Below are 22,948 nucleotides of genomic sequence, written 5' to 3' on the forward strand. Positions count from 1 at the left end.
ATGGAGAGAAATCAAACCTACAGCCCAGCCCAGTCCAGGCTGATGCTTTGGACTCAAATACTGATAGCAGGTGTGGGCCTCACGAACCTTGAGTCTCCTCAGACTATTCGGGCAGGGATTACGATGCTGGTGATGGACTTTCAGAAGTTTTTTTGATCTCGTCTTTTCTTTTTGAACCTGTTAGAGTCAAGTAGCACCATTTTATTAGCCGGGAGTTGGAGCATTGAGAGGATGAAATGGGCAGACATGGCCCTTTTGGAGTTGGTTTCATACTTTTTTTTTTTTTTGAGAGGAGGGGCAAGGGAGAGGAAGAGGGAGAGAGAGAGACCGACCAAAGTAATGCTCAATTCAGGCTTATGGTGGTGCTGGGGGTTGAACCTGGAATTTTGGAGCCGCAGGCATGAAAGTCTCATATAATCATTATGCTATCTCCCCAGCTGGGTGCCATACAGTTTACTGTACCCCCTGAGAGTTGATGTTAGACCAGAAAACTTGCCTAGATGCTTGGCAACTTTCCCCTTTTAGGTTGGCATCCTTCAGTGACTCCTGTGCTCAAACATTTATCACTCTTGTGGTAGTGGGATTCAGTCGGGACGCCTGAATCACCTTCTGAAGTCTGGTGGCAGCCATTTTTCCACTTCCTGAAATAGCTCAGCCAGCTGTCTGATCTCTTGCCAAACCCGGTCCTCCAGGGAAGCCAGTGTTCTGAACTCCAGCTGATGATCCATGAGCTGGGGATGCTGGAGGCATTCTTAGGTTCTGTCATCTACCAGGTGTTCTGGGAAGCTAGCTCCAGGTGGTGGAACTCATCTGAGAAGGAACCCCAGCTCCAGAGAGTCCCCCTGGATGCCTGGTGCCCTCACGGGCCTTTTCTAACATCCAGCCAAGCTTCCATCTCTGAGATAATGACACAGGTAAGCCTCCGAACATTGGCTCTTATATAGTTTTAATTTTCTTTCTTTTTCTTTTTCTCTTTCTTTCTTTCTTTCTTTTTTTTTTTTTTTTTTACCAGAGCACTGCTCAGCTATGACTTATGTTCATGCAGAGGATTGAACCTGGTGCCTTAGGCATGAATTTGCATAACCATTCTGTTATCTCTTTCAGTCCCAGATCTTGCATTTTAAATCTAAACATAGATGAGAAGATCTGTACATCTCAACAGCTGGATGCAAGGTCCTTGTGAGCTAATTGGATGGGGCAACAAATGCCCCCAAACCACCAGGAATGAGCAGGCCTCACTGGGACAGAGGAGTCTGGGCAGGCACCTGGATAGTGTTCACTGCTGACTGACTCCTGAGCTCATCTCCCTGTGCAGCTGTGGAATTGTAAGTCAGGTTCCTGCTGCCCTTGCAATTGAGCACAGCTCGAAGTGTATATTTAGAGAAGAGCTAGTTTGAAGGAACATAAGCACCCCTGTGTTCATAGTTGCATTATTCACAATAGCTGAAGTGCAGAAGCAGACTAAATGCCCATCAACACATGGTTGGCTTAAGAAATTATGGAATATATATTCCATGGAATACTTCTCTGCAATCCAAAAGATGATTTTGTGTCATTAGGGTCAAAATGGACAGATTTGGAGGCGATTATGCTTAGTGAAATAAGAAAGGAAAGACAACTAACGGATGGTTTCACTCATATGTGGAACCTAGAGATCTGATACACATGAACTTAAAAATAAAACAAAACAAACAAACAACAACAACAAACCAGAATCAAGCAAACTGTTTCTTAGACTTGTGAAAACTATTCTGGTTATCGTTGAGAAATGGGAGGGTGAGGACACAGAACTTTAGTGGTGGGTGTGGTGTGGAGCTATGCTCTGTACTCATATAATCTTGTAATCCTGTTAATCATGAAAGCAATAAATAAACTGAGGAGTGTGAAAATGTAGTTCTTGTGGTCTGAAGGTGGTGTAGTGAAAACTGCTTTGAACTCTCAAACATGAAATCCAGAGTTCAATCCTTAGCAGTGCATGTGCTACAGTGATGTTCAATCTCTCAATCTCTCTCTCTCTCCTCTATTATTAGTATATAAATAAAATCTTTTCCCAAAATGTGACTCTTAACATCGCTGCCTGATGCTAATGTGAGACTATGAAGAGCTATCTTTTCTTTCCCCAAAATTAGCTGTCAGGTATGTCAATTTTGGAGAAATTCTTATCTATTTTTTTCTTTTTGTTTCTTTTGTGCAGGTGTGGGGGGGTTTACTTGGGCCTTCTGCATGTCAACTAACACCCTGTTTCTGCATCATAAAAGAAAGTAAGAAGCAAGTGATCTTTTTTTTTTTTTTTCTATCAAAACATGCATCCAGGAGCTGGAAGATAGCTAAGGTTATGCAGTGTCTGCCTTGCTGTGTGAGGTCCTGGATTCGAGTTCTGCACCAAAAAGGGGGTGCGGGGGGGAGACACTACTAAGATGGTAGGGCAGTGGTCTCTCTCCCGCACTCCTCTCTCTCTGTCTCTCTATCTCTCCTTTTTTTTCTCCTCTTCTTTCTTTCAAGATAGAGAAAAAAAAAATCTAGGCCAAAGAAATACTCAGAGTATTGCTCATGCACAAAGCCCTCTGTTCTTTCCACCACACCAAATAAACAAAATACAAACAAAAACCTTGTGTTTTCTATGCTCTGATTCCTGCAGCAGGCTTCTCCTTAGTACCAAGTACCATAAGTCCTCATTTAACATAGCTTAGAGGTTCTTTGAAACTGACTTTCAGTGAGGCAACATATAAGGAAAAGAGGTTCTCAGTGTTGTTTCATTCACTGTAGACCAGGATTTTTTCCCCCCTCATTAGTGTTGTCATGAAGTAATGTTATTAGAAGATCTGCTTCCATTGATGAGACTCTTCTTCATCACTTAGCCCCACATATTCCAAGCCCTTTGGAGCACACCATGGCCTTTTTTCCATTTCATGTCAGCACTCTTTCCTTCTCTCTGTTTTAGCCACTTGTGTGTCTCTCCTTGTGGGAAGGGTTGTGGTCAGACTGTTGTCGGCCCCAGCCAGGCTGGTCTGAGTGAGGTGAAGGACAAGGAAATGAGCTTAATCAGTGCCATCTTCCTCCCTTCTCACCCCTGAATCACTCAGGCCGCTGAAGCAAGCAGCTCTTATGCGCCAGACTCAATTTCACTCACTATAGCTCAGCTTGTCTTTCAGATGGTGACTTCAAAACATCACTGTTCTGGACTCTTTCAGCCATTTCTCTGAGTCAGCATCTTAACTGCCTGTGTGTGTAGATTTGCAAAATGAACTAAGAAGGGTTGAAGCTTGAAGGAATCATGATAAGTGAGATCAACCCCCCCCAAAAAAAAGATGGATAACTATGGGATGATCACACTCATAGGTGGAATTTATGAAATAAAAACAGAAGGGGAAAACAAAAAGTCAAACTTGCACTGAGTTTGGTATATTGCACCAAAGCAAAAGACTCTGGGGAAGAGGTTGGGGTGGGAGATGTTTCTGGGGTCCTGGCTCATGATGGTGGAAAAGGATGGAGGCCGTGTGGGGGTGTGTGTAGTGTTTTGCAGACACCTGTCATAGTTAGATGGGAATTTTTACCCATGTGTCAGCAACTGTACTGTAAACCATTGATTCCTCCTATAAATGATAAAAATAAATAAGTAAATAAATACAAGGATTGAGGACTGTAGTGATTTCCCCCTGTCTGTCTGTGGGTCATTTAACCACCTGTGTGCCATACAGCAAGATCTGCACGCATTGTTAAAGAGGGGATCTGGATAGTGTGTCATTCACACCCACTGCACTGAGAAAGCAGTGCTGTGCTGTTTATAACCACATTAGAATAATAGGTCTCAACTGGGGCAGATGACCACCTAGTTTTAAACAAAAGGTATGTTTGCAATTGGAAGGAAAGAGCAGCAGGAGCGACTCTTTTTGCAGACTTCTGGCTGACTAAGGGCTTTTGGCTGAGGAGGAGCTTTTGTTTCCGGCCTTAGCTCTGTATATCACTATGACAGCAAGGCTACTCCAGCACCCATGGTGAACCTACCCTCGCCCCTTCATTTTCTGTCAGTGGCTGAGCCTCCCAGAATCTCTCATTGTTGCCTTTTTCTTTCCCCCAGAGATTCTGCGGATAATTCAGCTGGACCTAGACCTCAAGTATAAGACCAACATCCGGGAACTGTTTGAGGAGTTTGATAATTTCCTGCCAGGTGCTGTCATCGGCATAGCAAGAGAGATGCAGCCAGTGTACAGGTATGTGGCAGCAGTGGTGGCTGAGGGTCACCTCCAGGATGCCTCTTCACCTCACCAGGTGGCCTCCTGCCACCTTCAGCCCCCATAAGTGGGAATCCATCCATTGGTGTAGAGTATGCCTGTACTTCCTGTGTTAAGGACACATGAGACTTCCTTAGTGCCTGGGAGTCACTGTGTGTGTGTGTGTGGGGGGGGTGCTCTACCATCAGAGGTGCTACCCAGTTCATTTTGGAGAGTCAGTGATCTTTCTCTTGTGGAAAGCTCAGTTTTTGGGTGGTTTGGTCCCAGTTAAATTCAGAATTGTGAGCTCTTGGGCTCAGTCATGCAGAGGAGGTAACAGACTAGAGTGGGAAATTGCCTTCCGGTGATGGTGGGGGGCTCTTTTCTGTGGAGCAGAGTGGGCCGTGTCTGTGTGTGTTGGGGGGAGAGGCAGCAGCACTTGGAGCCCTGTCGGCTTCACCTAGTGAAGAGGCACATTCTGTTTGATGTGGTGTTTCATGGTTAAGTGTGCATCCTGGAGAGACTCTAGTCTTTGAGGAATGGGAGATCATGAGTCCAGCATTATTGGTACTTTACTTTAAAGTTAGAAACAGCTTAGACTTCCAGAGACAGCGCTGCACACAATAAGACAGATGTATCTGGCTCCAGGCGGTGGTGCATCCTGTAGAGTGCATATGGTATAATGCACAAAGGCCTTGGCTCAAACCCCTGCTCCCTATCTGTAGGGGAAAAGCTTCATGAGCTATGAAGCTGTACTGCAGGTCCCTCTCTCTCTCTCTCTCCCCCCTCCCCTTTCTCCCTCGATTTTTCTCTGTCTCTATTTGATAAATAAATAAAAATATTTTAATTTTTTAATATTCATTTCCTTTTGTTGCCCTTGTTGTTTTATTGTTGTAGTTATTGTTGTCATTATTGATGTCCTTGTCGTTGTTGGATAGGACAGAGAGAAATGGAGAGAGGAGGGGAAGACAGAGAGGGGGAGAGAAAGATAGACACCTACAGACCTGCTTCACTGCTTGTGAAGTGACTCCTCTGCAAGTGAGGAGCTGGGGGCTCAAACCAGTATCCTTACACTGGTCCTTGTGCTTTGCACCACGTGTGTTTAACCCACTGTGCTACCGCCCGACTCCCATAAATAAAATATTTTTAAAAGGATAAACTCATCCCGATGGATTCATACAGCACCATCAATGAATGGATGTAACTTTATGCACTGATATGCAAATTGTCATAATCATTAGAAACCTAAGGAAATAATGGTTTCAGAAGCCAATATAGTGGTTACCCCTGGCCAGGGTAGGGGTGTGAGAGGAGGGTTTAGAGGGTGGGGTTGCTCCTGGCCTGGGGACTAGGTATGCCTTTATTTGTAATGCATCTCTTATAATCGGAAAAAAATGTAAAGGAAAGAAGATGTGCCTCTAGGTGTCTATTAAAAACCAAGCCAGGACTGTAAACCATTTAATCCCCCAATAAAAAGCAAACACAAAAGCAGTCCAGGACTCTGGGTCTCAGTAGCTCCATGTTGCTGGCTCTTCCTGTGCGTAGAGCCACAGCTCACCCAGAACCCCACTGCCATGCTACCTGGAGCTGGGACATCATTGTCCACTGGACTGACCACATCTTTGTTCTCAGCACAGACCTTGAAGCTGGATTCCTAGGGACATTTTTGGAGCTAGGCCCTGTCTTTGGAGAATCACAGGGTACAAGCAAGAGTTTACTAGGAACTGGCATTTCTCCCAAGGCAGGGTGGGATGGGGGAGGTGACAGCCTCACCTCCTTGTGGCTACTCCCTGAGACCTAGATCACATAAAATTCCAGCAAGACTTGTGACTAAAGTGGTAAGCCCAGGGCTTCTGACAAACACCTGCCTCCTACCTCACTCCCTCACCTGCATACAAGCTGTAGCATATGCCTGGCCTTCTTGATTTAACCAAGGGAAGTGATGACAGGTACTGGAGTCCTAAGTGATGTTACGGCTCAGAACCTGTGCTGGGTCTTGGTCCCTGTCTGAGCATGGAAGCAGGGGTACCCTGAGACCTCCTTCCTGAAGCTCTAGCAATTGTGAGCCCAGTTCTTCTGACCTTCACCTTTCCTTCCTTTTGTCTTAAAGTTGCTGGCCGGCTTGTGAGTTTATCACTGCCTCATAGGGGTCAGTATTCTAGAGACAGTAGTTGCTATTGTTGTTTGCAGAACTGAGACCTCATGCATGCTCAGTTTCATAGCTTCAGACCATTTCCTACTCAGAGAGACAGAGAGAGTAGAGAGATGAAGTGATACCATAACACCACAACCTCCTCTGGTAGCATAGCCCCCGCCCCCCAGGTCATCCCGGAGCACCTCCCTGTAGTGAGTGCATGGCAAGGGATGCGCCCTACCTACAGAGCTATCTCTCTGAGCCCCTCTCCCCTGGGATAGTGAACAACCCAGCCTAACATCTTAAATTCGGTCAGAGTAGTATAGTCTTCAAGCCCTGGTTTGGAATCTTTTCATGTTGTATAAATGAAAACCAGATCACCATGAGTTTAAACAGTATTGGCCAGAACTTACTTTTTTTTTTTTTATTAGCCATTCAGTATTGATTTATAAAATTACATGTCAACAGGGGTATAATTCCATACCATTCTCACCCCCAGAGTTCTGAATGTCAAATCCCTCCATTGCAAACCACCACGGTTCTCCTAAGGTTGATGATATGGGTTCACTGTTATTTCTACAACTACCTGTCTACATTTGTACATAATTGTCCCCTTTTCCTTCCAGGTCTCGTCCTCTCTTCCCCTCCAAGCCACACACAGCTCTGTTACTACATCCAAATATCTGTCCCCTTTTTGTCCTCTCTCTCTCTTTTTCTCTTACCTGATGGAACAGGAGTTCAGAGCCCTCATATCCTTTTCCTCCTATCACTTCTCCCCCACTGGGAATATGGATCAGAGTTGTTTTTGGGGTGCAGAAGGTAGGAGTTCTGGCTTCTGTAATGGCTTCTCCATTGGAATTTGGCATTGGCAGGTCAGTCCATACCCCCAGCCTGTTTCTGTCTTTCCCTAGTGGAACTTATATATATATTTTAAATTATCTTTATTTATTGGATAGAGACAGAAATCAAAAGGGAAGGGGAGTATAGAGAGATAGAGAGACAGAGAGACACCTGCAGCATTACTTCACCACTTGTGAAGCTTTCCGTCTGCAGTTGGGGACTGGGGACTGGAACCTGGATCCTTGCGCATTGTAACATGTACACTCAACCAGGTGCGCCACCACCAGCCCCGAACTTGTATTTTCTATAAATCTAGGACTACAATAAAAATGTAGTCCCTTTAGTTGCCTGGCCTTCTCAAAAGAAATCTCTGAAAACATTTATTTATTTATTATTTTTTACCAGAGTACTGCTCAGCTCTGGCTTATGGTGCTACAGGCAATTGAACCTGGGACTTTGAGGTGTGAGAGTCTTTTTGCACAACCATTATGCTATACCCACACACCCCCACACCTCTGAAAGCTTTTAAATTCTATTTGGCACTGAGTTTTGCTTACCTTCAGAGTGTTTAATTATCAATGAGAAAGAGGAGAACTCTGCAGTAGGGTGACTAGCCCAGGTTCCCAGATGTAGGCCTTGGAAATTCAAGATCAAAAATGGAATATGCTATAAATGCTCCATCCCTTCTTCCATTCCTTCCCTATCTGTAATGTGTCTCTTCCCTTCTCTTCTCTTCTCTTCTCTTCTCTTCTCTTCTCTTCTCTTCTCTTCTCTTCTCTTCTCTTCTCTTCTCTTCTCCTCTCCTCTCCTCTCCTCTCCTCTCCTCTCCTCCCCTCCCCTCCCCTCTCCCCTTCCCTCCCTTCCCCTCTCCCCTTCCCTCCCCTCCCCTCCCCTCCTCTCCTCTCCTCTCCTTTTGTCTCCTCCCCCCCCCCTCCAGAGCACTGCTCAGCTCTTACTTATGATCATGGACGGGGGAATTGAATCTGGGGCTTTGGAGTCTCAGGCATGAGGATCTCTTTCCATAACCATGATGCTATCTTCCCCACCCTAGCTGCAATGTTTCTAGAGGTCTCCAGCAATTAAATCTGTAAGCAGCTCCCCTGCAGGAACCTGCACCTTGCCATCTCTGCCAGGGCTGGAAAGGTGTCAGAGCATGATAGGGAAGATAGGGAATGGAGGATGTGTGTTCCATCTTCCACAGGAAATCTAGAGTTTCCAAAAATCAAGTTTTACTGGAGCCAGGGGGTGATAGCATTTGGTTGAGCATACACATTATAGTGCACAGGGACCCAAGTTCAAGCCCCCATTCCTCACCAGTAAGTGGGGGGGAGGTTCATGAGAGGTGAAGCTGTGCTGCAGGCATCTCTCTTTCTTCCTCCCTCTGCCCTCTCATTTTCTCTCTGTCTCTATCCAAAATAAACAAACAAAAAATAATTGAAAAAAAAAATCAAGTGTTACTTGTCTGCCACTTGGGACCTTGTGCAATGTCTGTTTACTCCCGGGGAGTTAAGTGAGAGAACAAGTACGGGGAGGGTGGTGGTGAAGGAGGGGAACTGTTCCCCAGTACAAACAGAGATGTGCCTGGGAGCAAGTCATTTGGAGAACAGGGGGTGCAGCCCCCCCCCCCCCATCTAGAATTTCCACTCCCTAGAGCATCTGAAAAGCTGGTAGTCAGGCCCCTCCCCCCACACATACACACACCACCACCATCACCTACTCTGGGTGAGCTGGGCACATTTTAGCTGGAAATTCACTGGGCAGAAATAAATCTGCATCTTCTCAGCTGTGCTGCTTATTTGACAGTTTCTGCATTTCAGAAGGACACGTGTGAAGTCATTTTTATGGCTGTTTTCCCTCTATTGTGTAGAGTGAATGTCAGGCTGCTAGAGGGCTAGGGAAGAGAAAGTATTTCTCACTGTCCATTTGATACATTGCTTTTTTGTTTTCACATTTTTCCCCCTTTTTAAATGCACACCAGACTGCCTGTGTTTTCTGGGAAATGATGTCTGGATTGAGGAATGTCAGGATAGTGAGAGAGAGAGAGAGAGACCTGTTATTCTGGGGTCACCGCTAAGCTCCTATAGAGTGACCTTCCTTTGACCTTCCTCATGTGAAAATTGGAGAGCAGGGAAGAGTGAAGTGTTCTCCTTTCCATGGACCCTTTCTTTGCCTTTCTGTCAAAGTGGGGAGCCACTGACCCATCCTTGCTGGGGGTATGTTTAGTTGGGATTTGTGACTGAAAGGAGAGACAGAGCTTGTGCTTTCTCTATAAATACAATGGTCTCTGTAAACAGAGGACTGTATTTTGTAAATACTCTTAAGCCCAGGACTCTGTTGTAGATTGGCTTCTTTTGGATGCATTTGAAAAATAAGAAAAACCAGTGGCCTCTCCTTATGTGCATGCAACATAGATTACAAGGATGCATATGCAGACAAAGCATGAAAAAAATAACGCTCAGACTGTACCCAGAAGCTTGGAGTAAAGTCCAGCCTTTCACAAATGACCCATGTGACATTTTGGAGTCCAGTTGACACTCTGTTATTCATCTGCTAACAGAATAAACATATTGAATATACAGAATTGTGCAAAACTCAGAAAAAAATAATACACCTAAAAGTATCTGGTGTCAAAAGGATTCTTACTAACAAGTGTGCTCTCACTCCCTCCCTTAATCCTTGCTACTCTTTCTTGTACTTTCCTTTTCCAGATGATTTGTTCTTCTGAACACCTCCCATTTACTCCATGCCCCCCTCCAGGATTAAAGTATAGGGGGATTAAAATGCAAGCTACCTAGTTAAATTGGACTTTAGACAAACAACAAGTAATTGTTTTGTGTACCAATTTATTAAATTGCTTTAAAAAAATTAGGACTCTATGTCCCATTGTATCAGGACATAGTTATGCAAAACCTTTATTTTTTTATTTATCATATATCTTAAATTTAACTAGGTGGCCTTGTTTTCTTTCATGTACTTTGTTAAATATGACAAAGCTACCTCTCTCTCTCCCAGGACTAAAAACCTTTCCTATTTAGCAGACTTCTATTTATCTAACTTCTCTTTGGATCCTTGAGAAAGGAACTGGAACTGGAGCTAAGGGGAAAGGGGTGAGAGGGTGGGGACACAGTCCTTAGAGTCTCTGTGAGGCTGGAAGCCTAAATTCACCACTCTGTAGGTCTGTGGCCTGGGGTTTTAGGGCTGCCATGGCTGAGCTAGAAGGGGTAGGGCAGGAGGGGCGGGGGTGGGGGGGTGGGGGGGGCTTTTGTATTGAGTGGCTGGGGCCTTAGGCCCTGGTTATGGTCACTGGTTTCCAGAGCTGGCCACCTGAGGAGCCTCTGAATGGGAGTTTTGTTGGTGGGGCCCTCCCACTTCCGGTTCTTTCTCCACTGTCTCCACAGGCCTGCTGTGTGCTGGTATGGTCCCAGACCCACCATGAGGTGGAAGCAGCAGGCGAATCCTGTCAGCTGCTGATAGAGGACACTGGGCAGGAATTTGCTTTTGTGCTAAGTAGCTGGATGGTGTCCACTCTGCCACTTTTTTTTTTAAATCCCGTGGGACATTATACCAACCAACAGCACTTGTGGGATGGAGAGGGCCAACTTCTCTGTCTTATCCCACTGCTGGGACTGGCAAATTCTCTCTGGGGAGTTGGGGGCTAAGGGAGGACTCAGCCTTCTGGTTCTAACAGGAGACTGGACTGAAGCTGGCTCTGCCCCCTAGTAGATGTGTGACCTTGGCTGTGTCCTGTGATGTCACTGCACTTCAGTTTCTTTAGCTGAAAAGGGGAGGTGCCAGCCCTGAGTGACACTGTGCAATGGGGCTGCTTGGGGGGGGGGGGGTTAATCAATATGGAGGTTGCTGTAATTGTACATGGAGCAGCACCGTGTGGTGGTGCTGGCAACTTTTTCCAGTCCCAGCGTGGCCACTTAGTAGTTCTGGGAATCCAGGCTCTTGACCTCTTCACCAGTGAATTTCCTTTTCTGTTTGCCCAAGGTTGGGGCCACTGATAACTTAATTAGTGCTCTTTTGTTTTGGCTTGTCAGCATCTGAACCCTTTACTAGTTTTCAAGAATTCTTTGTCTGTATATAGGCCCTTCTGCACATCCATGGAACACCTGTGAAAAACAAAAAACAAACAAAAGGGAGTTGGGCGGTTGCGCAGCGGGTTAAGCGCATGAGGCACAAAGCTCAGGGACTGGCGTAAGGATCCCGGTTCGAGCCCCCGGCTTTCCACCTGTAAGGGAGTCGCTTCACAAGCGGTGAAGCAAGAAAGATAGAACAGGTGTTTATCTTTCTCTCTCCCCTCTCTGTCTTCTGCTTCTCTCTTCATTTCTCTCAGTCCTAGCCAACAACAACGACATCAATAATAACTATAACAATAAAAAACAAGGGCAACAAAAGGGAATAAATAAATATAAAAAATAAAAAAAACAAACAAAATAGCTGGCTGCTGCTTTATTTCCGGACCTCTTTGCAGCAGTCTGGTGGTGTCCTGTACCTCTCCTCCTCCGAAGAAACCATTATCACAGGTTTAGTATCTACATAGGCCAGTTTTCATATTTTCACTATCTACTCTAGCCAATATAATAAGGTTTTTTGCAAAATAGGCACTAGTGGCATTCCAGGGAGAAAATTCCTCTGCTGTATGGAGGGATATAGCATGCCTCCTTTTGGTACCAGCATTCAAGGGTGACAGGTACGCACTAGAAGGCTGCCTTCTGGGCACTGCAGAGGAGGAAGGGGGTGCTGAGGCTGAGCAATGCCTGTGCAGACACCCTACTCCTCTTTCTCCTTGGGAACTTGAAGGTCTCTCCAGGCCTTCATGGCCTATTTGCATCCCTGTCACCTCTGACCTCTCTGCCTATTCTGTAATCCAGCCCAGGATTCCAATCCAGATCACCAACATAATTTCTAGTCCATGAGATTTTTATGTCATTTTGAACCCTGTTAGATCCTTTACCCATGCTGTGCCCCTCAAAAAAAAGTTAATTAGTGGCTGAGGTGGTGGCATAGGAATAGAGACCTCAGATTTGCAAGCCTAAGGTTCCAGGTTCAGTCTCCAGAACTGTAAATGCCAGATGTTCTGGTTCATTCTCTCTCTCTCTCTCTCTCTCTCTCTCTCTTTCTCTCTCACTAATAAACCAACAAATCTTTGAAAAATAAATTTATGTAAGAGAAATTATTAAAAAGTAATACAGTTTTATTTAAAAAATACTGCATTGTCTTCCAGAAATTTTCTATAAATTTACCAACTTGTGTGTATGTGAATATGTAAATAGACTTATGTTTTATATATACTGGTGGCACTTTTTTTTTTCTTTCACCAGAGCTCTGCCCATCTCTGGTGGTGACAGAGACTGAACCTGGGACCTTGGAACCTCATCCATAAAAGTCGTTTTGCATAACCATTATACTGTCTTTCTGGTCTTTTTGTTGTTGTTTTCTAAACAGTATGTCTTGTATTTAACTCAGTATATTCTTTATTAAACATTGCTAGTCTCCCGGTAGAATTTGTTTTTACAATTTACCGTGGAACATTTCTAGCATAAGTGTATGGGTGTTTCAAGATTAGAATACTCATGGAGCTCAATAATTGTTATCCCTTAACCCACCATGTTTCATTTCTCCCCACTAACCCCTTCCACTGTTTTGATATAATTGCCAGACAGCATGCCATGTTGTCTCCAGCTGTCAATTTATGATTAAGAAAATGTCGTATTTTATTATTGAGTTTGGATTTGAGGATGGTTGTTGAACTCACAGTGCCATTTTGTCTCCAAGTTCCTCAGTCTAAAACCAGCTTTTCTAAAGGAGAAAAACAGACTTAGCTATAATATCTCAACAGCCAGCCTTTCCATCTCTCCCCAGATCATCTTATGTTAGGTTGTTAAAGTAACAGGCATGTCTGCAAGGCTTTATGGCTGGTTTAAATTCAGATCCATTGTCCACTAGGCTTGTAGCTGAGCTTTCTAAGTAGCTGCTACCACCACCATCTTTTCAGGATGAGTGGCTGTTGGACTTAAAAAATGAAAGGTAGAAGATTTTCCCTGTTGACACCTGAGGATGAATTTCTTAGTTCCTGTGTGTGTGTGTGTGTGTGTGTGTGTGTGTGTAAGTTAACCAAGATTTAACCTATCTGCTTCTATTAGAGTTAAATTTGAGAAAAAGAAAGCAAGACCTTTTAAAATAGAGACTGGTCAGGAAGCCCTTTGCATCTTTATTCTCTGGGAGACAACAGCCAGAGCTCTACAGTTCTGTACAATTCATGTAACCTGGACCAGGTTGCAGCCCTGACAGGAATTACTAAGAAAAGGAGAGAGACATGCTTGTCTTATAATAGAAATGAAAGTCTCCATTATGAGATTGTTATTATTTAATAGCATAATGGGGAGAATGTATTTTAAATTTTTTTTATTTTTTATATTTATTTTCCCTTTTGTTGCCCTTGTTGTTTTTCATTGTTGTAATTATTATTGTTGTTGTATTGATGTCATCATTGTTAGGACAGAGAGAAATGAAGAGAGAAGGGGAAGATAAGATAAGGGGGAGAGAAAGACACCTGCAGACCTGCTTCACCACCTGTGAAGCACTCCCCTGCAGGTGGGGAGCCAGGGGCTTGAACCAGGATCCTTACGCTGGTCCTTGTGCTTTGTGCCTCGTGCGCTTAACCTGCTATGCTACCACCTGACTCCCGGGAGAATGTATTTTAAAAGGAAAAGGTTGTATTCAGAAGACCCCAAGTAAAACTGTGTTACTACAAAGGTATTTTGTTATTATTGTTGATTTAATAATGATTGACAAGACTGTAGGATAAGAGGGGTACAGTTCCCACCACCAGAGTTCTACATCCCATCCCCTCCATTGGAAGTTTTCTTAATCTTTATCCCCCTGGGAATATGGACCCAGTATCATTATGGGGTGCAGAAAGTGGAATGTCTGACTTCTGTAATTGCTTCTCAGCTGGACATGAGTATTGGTAGGCCTATCCATACTCCCAGCCTGTTTCTATATTTTCCTAGTGGGGCAGGGCTCTGGAAAGGTGGGGTGCCAGGACACATGGGTGAGGTCACCTGCCTAGGGAAGTCAGGTTAGTGTTGTATGCTTTACATTGGGTTGTTCTAGATCTCCCCCGCCAAGAGAATTGGATCAGTCCAGTTAGTTTTCGCGGGCCCGCTTGGCCCCGCCCCTGGGAACCCCGAGAGAGGGTTGCAGAGTTCCAGGGTTCCTGAGTTCAAGTTCGAGAGTTGCAGAGTTCGAGAGTTCCGGAGTTGGGGAGGGTTCCTGAGTTCCAGAGTAAGAGAGAGTGCTTGCGCCGCCGCAAAGAGACAGCAGAGTTCTGTTTGGTCATTAGTTTGGTTTAGTTTATGAATCATTTTTCCTGAATAAAGAAATACAGCTTCCCTGCCCATCCGTATGTCTCTGGTCGTCTCTGTTACCCACCCGTGAAGCAAGCCCGGCGAGCTGGAGCCTCCGAATTTTAACAACAGGTTAGTGTCATGGTAGCATCTGCAACTTGGTGGCTGAAAAACATTAAGATATAAAACAGAACAAATTATTTAATAATTAGGAACCTGTAGGTAAAGTATTTGTTTTCTATCTGATGAGTTCACCCAGTGGATGAGCTATGAACACCGCAATTCCCTTTGGAAGCCATGGGAAGCAAAGACGCTTCCCTTTGAGTATTCTGGTTAAGAGCTGAGATCCTAGGTGAACATGTGAAGGGCTTCCTGATTCTGAAAACCCAACTCATTTCAGTTCTTTTCGCTTCCTGTACACTATGGGTTCTTGGTACTACTGAATCAATAGAAGAAAGACCTAGCCCCTTGACCTCAGCACGGTGTCTACTGAAAGGAATAAATAAGAAAGTGTGTGAGTGTGTTTGTTTGAGGGGTGGAGGCTAGGATCAGGTAGCATGTTCTCTTCATGCTATACAGAAGGAGTTCTAGGCACATACTAGATGTTTGTTAAACACATGAAGGAGCAAGTGTGTAACCAGAGAATGGTTCCTTAGCAATGCCTTGGTGAATTTTTTTAGGTGTCCTTTTAAGTATTCTTTAAGGATCCCGAAGATGGGTCCATAGTCCCATGACTGGTCTTCTTAGAGAAATAAAAGAATCTATTGGAAACACTGTTCATCTCAGTTTTTATTTGGCTCCTCGTGTATCTGAATTGAAGAGTTAAGTGGACTAGAGGTAAGGTGCTCATTTCAAGTTCCAAGTCCAGTGCGAAAGCCTAATTTTTCTGCAGGAACCAGTTCTCTTCCTAACCTGCAGGTAGAGGACTGGGAACTGAATAGCTACTTCACCTAGCCACTGGCAGAAATGTGGTCATATTGCTGAAATACGTGCCTGGAGTGGTCATGGAGCCGTATTGAAGTCTGACTGCATATAACATGAGGAGATTATAATATGAATGAGATAAACCAGATAAAAATTAGAGTGGACACAAATGTTGAAGCTGCTGACGCCAAGTCAGTGCTGATGTTCAGAGGTTTCTCTTGGATAAGCCACAAGGACAATTTGCTGCAGGAACTGCAGACTTCACTGCATGGCTCATGCTGACCTCAAACGACATAGTCCTTTCTTCCTCCAGCAACTGATTGGGCTGGTTCAGAAAGCAACAGGACAAAGGCCAGACTACAAAGTGCATTTGTGTTGAGAACCCAGTGCATGTCTCCCCTGGGGAGGACTGTCTCAGTTTTGCTAAAGACATAGACAACATTACCTCCCTGAGTGATGGTAGGCAGGCTGGGTCCTGTAGTTCACTGACATACAGGTATGTGGGCACTGTCTTTCTATCCTCCTGACCTCATATAAATACAATTTCTGTATATTCAAATCCACACCCACATCATCCTCAGTTTAACATTGCCTTCATAATTCCAAGAAGTGTGTGTCATGCTGAGGGAAAACTCTGATGGGAGAGTGGTGGGATTTGCTGTGTAGGTGTAGCCCCAAGAAAGTTCACTCAGGCTTGTTGTAAGTATTGGCTTATGATGCGTAGCAAGAACCTAGATCCTGTCTTACAGACATTTGCAACCTAATTGGCTGAGTCACAACGAGGCTGATGCACTCAGGAGGACAGTCTTTTCTTGCATTATGATGACTTGTTTCTTTAGCCAGAGGGACACCTCCCTCAGAGAACCTCATTTGCAACCTAGATGGGGAAAAAAAAGTACTCCTCTCTATATAAGCATCTTTCTGGGAAAACCAAGCAAAATTGAATCACAGTGGCATATGTACAAGAGGGACACTGTAATAAACAGCAGAGACTGAGTTAAGTATGACTGGCTCCACGTGAGAGGAATTTCAGTATGGCTCCATGGCTACTTCAGGTACATATTTCAGCCATGTGACTGCGTTTCTGCAGATGGCTAAGTGAAATCGCTATTCAGTTCCCAGTCCTCTGCCTGCCAGTTAGAAAGAGAATTGGTTATTGCAGAAAGATCAGACTTTCACACTGGACTTGAATTTGAAATGAACACCTTACCTCCTACTCCTGCATTGGGTCACTTCTCTAAGTGAGTTATTTACTGTTGATCAAAGAGAATTCCTATAATTTCCTTTTGGGAGTTACAAATATCTCCAACCTCAAGGAGCCCTTAGAAACACTTTGATTTAGGGCCCCAACTTTCCCAGGGGTCCCTGTCTTTGATATTTTTTTACTCGGGGCTTGTCAAAGGAGAAGCTTACTTAAGCAACAGAATTGTTTGATGTATTAGGGTTTTCCTGAGCATGTGCTACACCTCTTCCTGGGTAGAGGAGTACTTGTCTTTTGACTAGACGATCCTGGTTGCTTTTCAGATGTGAAGTTGAAGGCATGAGGCCTCATTACCATCAGTTACTGTGGAATGAGATGCCAGTGCTTTTTGCTGCTTCTCTAGATCCACTTAATTCTCCTTGACTCTGTAAGGAAATGCTGCCTCTCTTAATAAAATGAGGCTCAGGGTATGTAGCAAGTATAAGAAAGGGGAACTCTTCCCTAACTGCTAGGATCATCTTGTCTTGATCATGGGCTTGGAACTAGAAAGAAAGCAATAAAAATCTTAACACTTGATTTGACTTTGAAGGAGATTTTTTATATTCACTTTAGGATACTGTAATTGTGGTATGTTGGTATTCAGCTTTCAGAGAACCTGGAAGGTACTGTCTGATCATGATACAGACAAAAGATTTAGAAGGAATGCATGTTGCTTCCTGCCAGGGAGGCAGCAGAGTTGGGAAGAGGACTCTGTGATCTTGGTCCTGCAGGGAACCTTTCTATTCGCATATCACATATCAAAGGGTAAGCATTTCATACAGATGATCAAGCAGTATACTTTCTTTCTAGAGGAGTAGAGAGAGACCTGGAGGTCTTGTTGGGGCTGAGGACACTGAAATAGTCATCCAGGGCCTGAGAGAGCTCTATGATGAAGCCAGATACCTGGGTTGCCTGTGATTAGCTGTGGGTACAGGTAGGTGTGCAGTGCTTACCTGTTCAGAGAAGATCAGAGGATTCCCAGCCTCCAGTCTGCACACCATGTTATATTTGGATCAGGTGGGAAAAGGGGGTAGTTTTGTAAAATAATAATAATAATAATAACTAAGGTGAGAATATCCAGTTGGGCTCTCTAAAGACCAAGGGCTCATCCTGTGACTGTTTCAGACTGTAATGTGTACAAGAAGAAGCATCTATAATTCAGAAACTCAGAATGTAGCCTGGAGCAGTTTAATTTGAGGTAAATGCTTCCAGGAAGTAATCCAAGATTTTAAAGATTTAGAAAGGAATGGTGAAAGGAAAGCAATTATTGAAAACCTACTTCTACTTTTTTTTTTTGCCTCCAGAGTTATCGCTGGGGATCAGTGCCTGCACTACAAATACACTGCTCCTGCAGGCTATTTTTTTCCCCAATTTGTTGCCCTTGTTATTGTTGCCATTGGTGTTGTTGGATAGGACAGAGAGAAATCGAGAGAGGAGGGGAGACAGAGAAGGAGAGAGAAAGATAGACACCTGTAGACCTGCTTCACCGATTGTGAAGTGACCCCCCTGTATGTGGGGAGCTGGGGGCTCAAACTGGGATTCTGATGCCCGTCCTTGCGCTTTGTGCCATGTGCACTTAACCAGCTTTGCTACTGCCCGACCCCCTCTACCCTGGTTTTTGACATGCATGTCTCAGTTCTTGTGTGTTTTGTATAAGTTTGAGCTGGTATATGTCTAAGCAAGATGAAGTTATATCTTCTAGATTGTGAGGTCAGATCTTCTGCTTTATATTCTTTTCAAGTGATGCCAACTGGACTTCCCTGGGCAGACGACCCCACCAATGTGTCCTGGAGCCACACTTCCCCAGAGCCCTGCCCCACTAGGGAAAGAGAGAGGCAGGCTGGGAGTATGGATCGACCTGCCAATATCCATGTTCAGCGGGGAAGCAATTACAGAAGCCAGACCTTCCACCTTCTGCACCCCATAATGATCCTGGGTCCATACTCCTAGAGGGATAAAGAATAGGAAAGTCATCAGGGGAGGGGATGTGATATGGAGTTCTGGTGGTGGGAATTGTGTGGAGTTGTACCCCTCTTATCCTACGGTTTTTGTTAGTGTTTCCATTTAATAAATAAATTTTTAAAAATCTGTGTTGTTAATGTAAAAGCTCCTGATGTGGAAATCTTGACAATTAAGCAGTTGATTTGCTGACCAAACAAAGCACCATATTGCACCAGATTTTGCTCATGAACTGTTAAATGGAGACTTCTGAGTTCTTTCTTTTTTAATTTTTTTTTCTAACTAGGCTTATTGCTGAGACTCTGTGCCTACATGATGGTTCCACCAAATCCAGTGATATCTTTTTCCTGATAGAGACAGAAATAGAGGAGAGAGAAATCTTCAGCACTGCTTCATCACTTATGAGCCCCCCTCCCTCGTTCCCGTTTCCCCCAGGAGGTGGGAAACTGCAGTTTTGAGCCCAGATCTTCGTGCAGGGTGACATTTTCACTCTACCAGGGCCACCACTTTCTGAACCACCACCACCTGCCCACAAATAGTTGATTTCTATTGCCAGTTTAATGTTCCATCATGTGACAGCAAATTTTCTTACTTGGAGAAAGTTGGAAGGGTCCCTGTTTTGCTGTGTGTGCTATCCCAGCCTGCACGGCACTGCAGGGAACTTTATACTTCTCTCTCTCTCTCTCTGTATCTGAAAAAGTCAAAAGAATGATGAAACCCTGGAGATGAAAAAAATTCTTCTTTACTTTTTAAATTAACCTCAGTCTTACCTAATAACATCATGTCAAGTCCAAGCATAATTCTCATTCAGAAATGTAATTTCGGAAGAAAATTAAAAGGTTCTTAGTCTTACCGTTTATCAGAACTGGCAGGTACTTTAACTTTATGTATATAAGAGTATCTCTAAACTACTTTTAGATTTATTTTCTAGTAATTATTTATTATTTATTCCCTTTTGTTGCTTTTCTTGCTTTTGATTGTTGTTGTTACTGATGCCATTTGTTGTTGGATAGGACAGAGAGAAATGGAGAGGGGGTGAAGACAGAGAGAGGGAGAGAAAGACAGACACCTGCAGACCTGCTTTACCTCCTGTGAAGCGACTCCCCGGCAGGTGGGGAGCCAGGGGCTCAAACTGGGATCCTTATGCCGGTCGTTGCACTTTTCGCCACCTGTGCTTAACCCGCTGCGCTACACCCGACTCCCATCTCTAAACTACTATGAGTGTTTGAGGATGCTTTGGGAATATTGAAGGACTCAGCAGGCAAAAAGGGAGGGAGAGCAATTCAGAAGGGAAGAGGGAAAGGAGAGAGACCTGAGAGACAGGATGCAGTTGTACCTTTGCTGCTTCTCATTTTCCCACCTGTCCGTCCTGTGGGGCCTCATGAATGAACAAGTCTGAGGTCCTGCAGGGGCCCCAGCACATATAGACACCAACCTCCAAACTTCACTGCTCTCCCCTCTGTAAATGTTTAATGCATGTGACCTCCATGTCACAATGCAGGCAGAGAGGGGATATTGGCAAACTCTCTGCCTGGTGATTCTGGCATGCTGGAGTTGAGGCCTTCTTTCTATCCCTGGGTCTAGAGATCACCAGCCTAAGTTTTTGTGGGTTGTCAGCCAAGGGCTGGGGGATGAAATGATCTCCTATGAGCAGCATGCAACACTGGCACAGGAGTGCCTGGTGAAAGTTGTGTGCCATTCCCTTTATCCCTGTCTGACACAGTCTGTGTCCCCTTAGTACTGGTCATTTATGGACAATGTTCCCAGAGCATGGAGAGGTAGCTACAGAGCATGAGATGTGCAGGAAAAGGCCACACACTATCTTATGTGAAGCTGGCCCTTCTTTACATAGGCTTTGAGGTAATAGTCTACTGGCCTGCCCTTGTCGTGGTGAAATGCATGCCTTTGCTTTGGTATTCCATGGTGCAGAAGGGCTGTGAAGAAAGCCCTAGGACAGAGAGATTCAGAGACTAGCCAGGTGGGAGCCAGCCTCACAGCCACCTGTATTTTGTGGATTATACACTGAAAACAGCTTGCGGCAATCTGCAGTCAAGGATTTTTGAAGCACCAGCATTTTAAAGCATTTTCATTTCTACTTATAATGTGCTCGTCCCTGTTTTCTATTTTACCTCCAGGCCCTAGGAGGAAGCATCACACTTCACTTTCTGTCTTACTACACTTTCTCGCCCCTCGGTACCCCTTATCTGCTCCCACATGAAGAAATCGGCTGATGAGAGCACGTTCTACAGCACGTAGGCACCATGGTGTGATGTGCAGCTGCAGGGGGAGCCCAGGGCTGAGCCTCTCATGACTTTGACCACGTTCCTGTCCAACCACCTCCTCCTGGGATGTGTTCCTTGTACGCACTTCTTAGGTTTTTTTTTTAAATATATTTTATTTTTTTTTAGAGGGATTCAGAGAGAGAGAGAGAGAGGAGAGAGAGAGAGAAACATCAGAGGACTGCTCAGCTCTGGCTTATGATAGTGCTGGTGATTGAACCTGGGACTTTGGAACCTCAAGCATGAGAGTCTGTTTTGTGTAACCATTATGCTATCTCCCAACTTCTCAATTTTGAAAAATGGAATTTTGACCTGTGATTCAAGTTTTACTGCTCCTTACCATGTCTTTTGTAGATGCAAAGACTAACTCGCTTACTTCTTTCTTGATGCTTCATCCTTTTTTGTCCAGACCTGAAGTGTCATGTCCTTCGGACAGATGTGCTATTATCAGCAGTTCAGGAGTGTGTTGGGAGCTATGAGCTTCTCACTTTGACTTGGTGACTCCTGGCAATGGTTCTGACTGTACTCTTGATTGATTCATCCTTTGAACACTAAGTAATGTCCATCCCTATCTTTTTAAATTTTATTTATTTTAAGGTCTATCATGTCAGATATGAACATAACTGTTCCTGCCCCTTTTTTGCAGTCCAGTGGCTTGTATGGTAGTTTTCCATCCTTTCACTTTAAATTTGTGTTTGTCTTGTTGAGTTAGGTGGGTTTCCTGTAGACATCTTCCTACTCTGTGCCTTTTAATAGGTGAATTCGGGCCATTGACATTTATTGATATTATAGATTGAAGATAATTTTAATGCCATTCTTGTAGATTCCTAGGGTGCTCTGATATATGGCATGACTATAGTGATCTGATTGTTTATAGGAGACCTTTCAGAACTTCTTTCAGGGCAGGCTTGGTGATAGTTGATTCCTTTAACTGTTGCTTGTCTGAGAAGGTTTTTATGTCTCCATCTAGTCTGAATGATAGTATAGCAGGATACCGTAGCCTTGGTTGAAAGCCTTTCTCATTGAGCACTCAATAGATATCTTGCCATTCTCTCTGGCCTTTAGTGTTTGTGTGGAGAAGTCTGCTGCTAATCTTATGGGTTTTCCTCTGTAGGTGACTCTTTTGTTTTTCTCTTGCAGCCTTCAGGATCCTTTCTTTATCCTTATTCCTTTCCATTTTAAATATGATGTGTCTTAGTGTCTTTAAGTCTGGGCTAACTCTGTTTGGGACCCTCTGGGCTTCTTGAACCTTTATGCCTTTTATGTTGTCTAGACTAGAGAAGTTCTCAGCTATTATGTCCTGAAGAATGTTTTCTTCTCCTTCCTCTCTTTCTTCCTCTGGTAGGCCTATAATGCATATATTATTTCTTGTGAAGTCATCCCATATGTCTCTGTTGTTGTTTTCAGTATCTCTTAATCTCTTTTTGAGATCTCTTACTTCTTTCTTAGTTTTCTCTGATTTGTCCTCAATCTTGTTTTGTTTTCTGCCTCATTTATTCTACTCTCTCTCTCCTCTGTTGTTTTCTGTAGCTCAGCTAGTTTGTTACCCTGTTCTGATACTGTATTAGCTTGTTCAGCTAGTTGTGCTCTGAGCTCAGCTATTTCAGCTTTCAGCTCTTTAATTACCTTGAGATAGTTAGTGCTTTCTTTCAGTGACTCATTTGTTGTTTCTGCATTTCTGATGAAAATTCTTTCAAACTCTTTCCTCACTCCTATGACTAATTCCTTAGCTAGCATTTGGATGTTGATCTCATTTTCCTGTGTTTCTACCTTTGGGTAGCTTTTAGCTGGACTTTTGTCCTGGTTCATTTCTCTGATGTTTCTCCTTGGTTTAATTGTTATTACCGTGTGTTATGAGGTCCTATTCTCAGTACTTTTCAGTGCACTGATCACTCTTGCCTGGATTGACTTGTGTCTATGTAAGGCACTTAAACAGTTCACAGCTGTGGAAATAACAGTAGTTTCCATGTTATCTCAATCCCTGAGTTGAAGGACAGTGGCTGTTA

General features: G+C 44.1%; 1 protein-coding gene across 1 annotated transcript in view; it reads left to right on the plus strand.

Annotated features, from left to right (window-relative positions):
* XXYLT1 (xyloside xylosyltransferase 1) overlaps positions 1-22,948 on the plus strand; it is a 195,687-nt gene that overhangs the window by 115,284 nt on the left and 57,455 nt on the right. Inside the window, exon 3 of the mRNA XM_007517449.3 lies at positions 4,079-4,211. Coding sequence (XP_007517511.1) covers positions 4,079-4,211 — 133 coding nt within the window. The remainder of the gene's footprint in view (positions 1-4,078; positions 4,212-22,948) is intronic.

The sequence above is a fragment of the Erinaceus europaeus genome, chromosome 9, assembly GCF_950295315.1.
Source record: "Erinaceus europaeus chromosome 9, mEriEur2.1, whole genome shotgun sequence".
In the NCBI taxonomy this organism is placed as follows: domain Eukaryota; kingdom Metazoa; phylum Chordata; class Mammalia; order Eulipotyphla; family Erinaceidae; genus Erinaceus; species Erinaceus europaeus.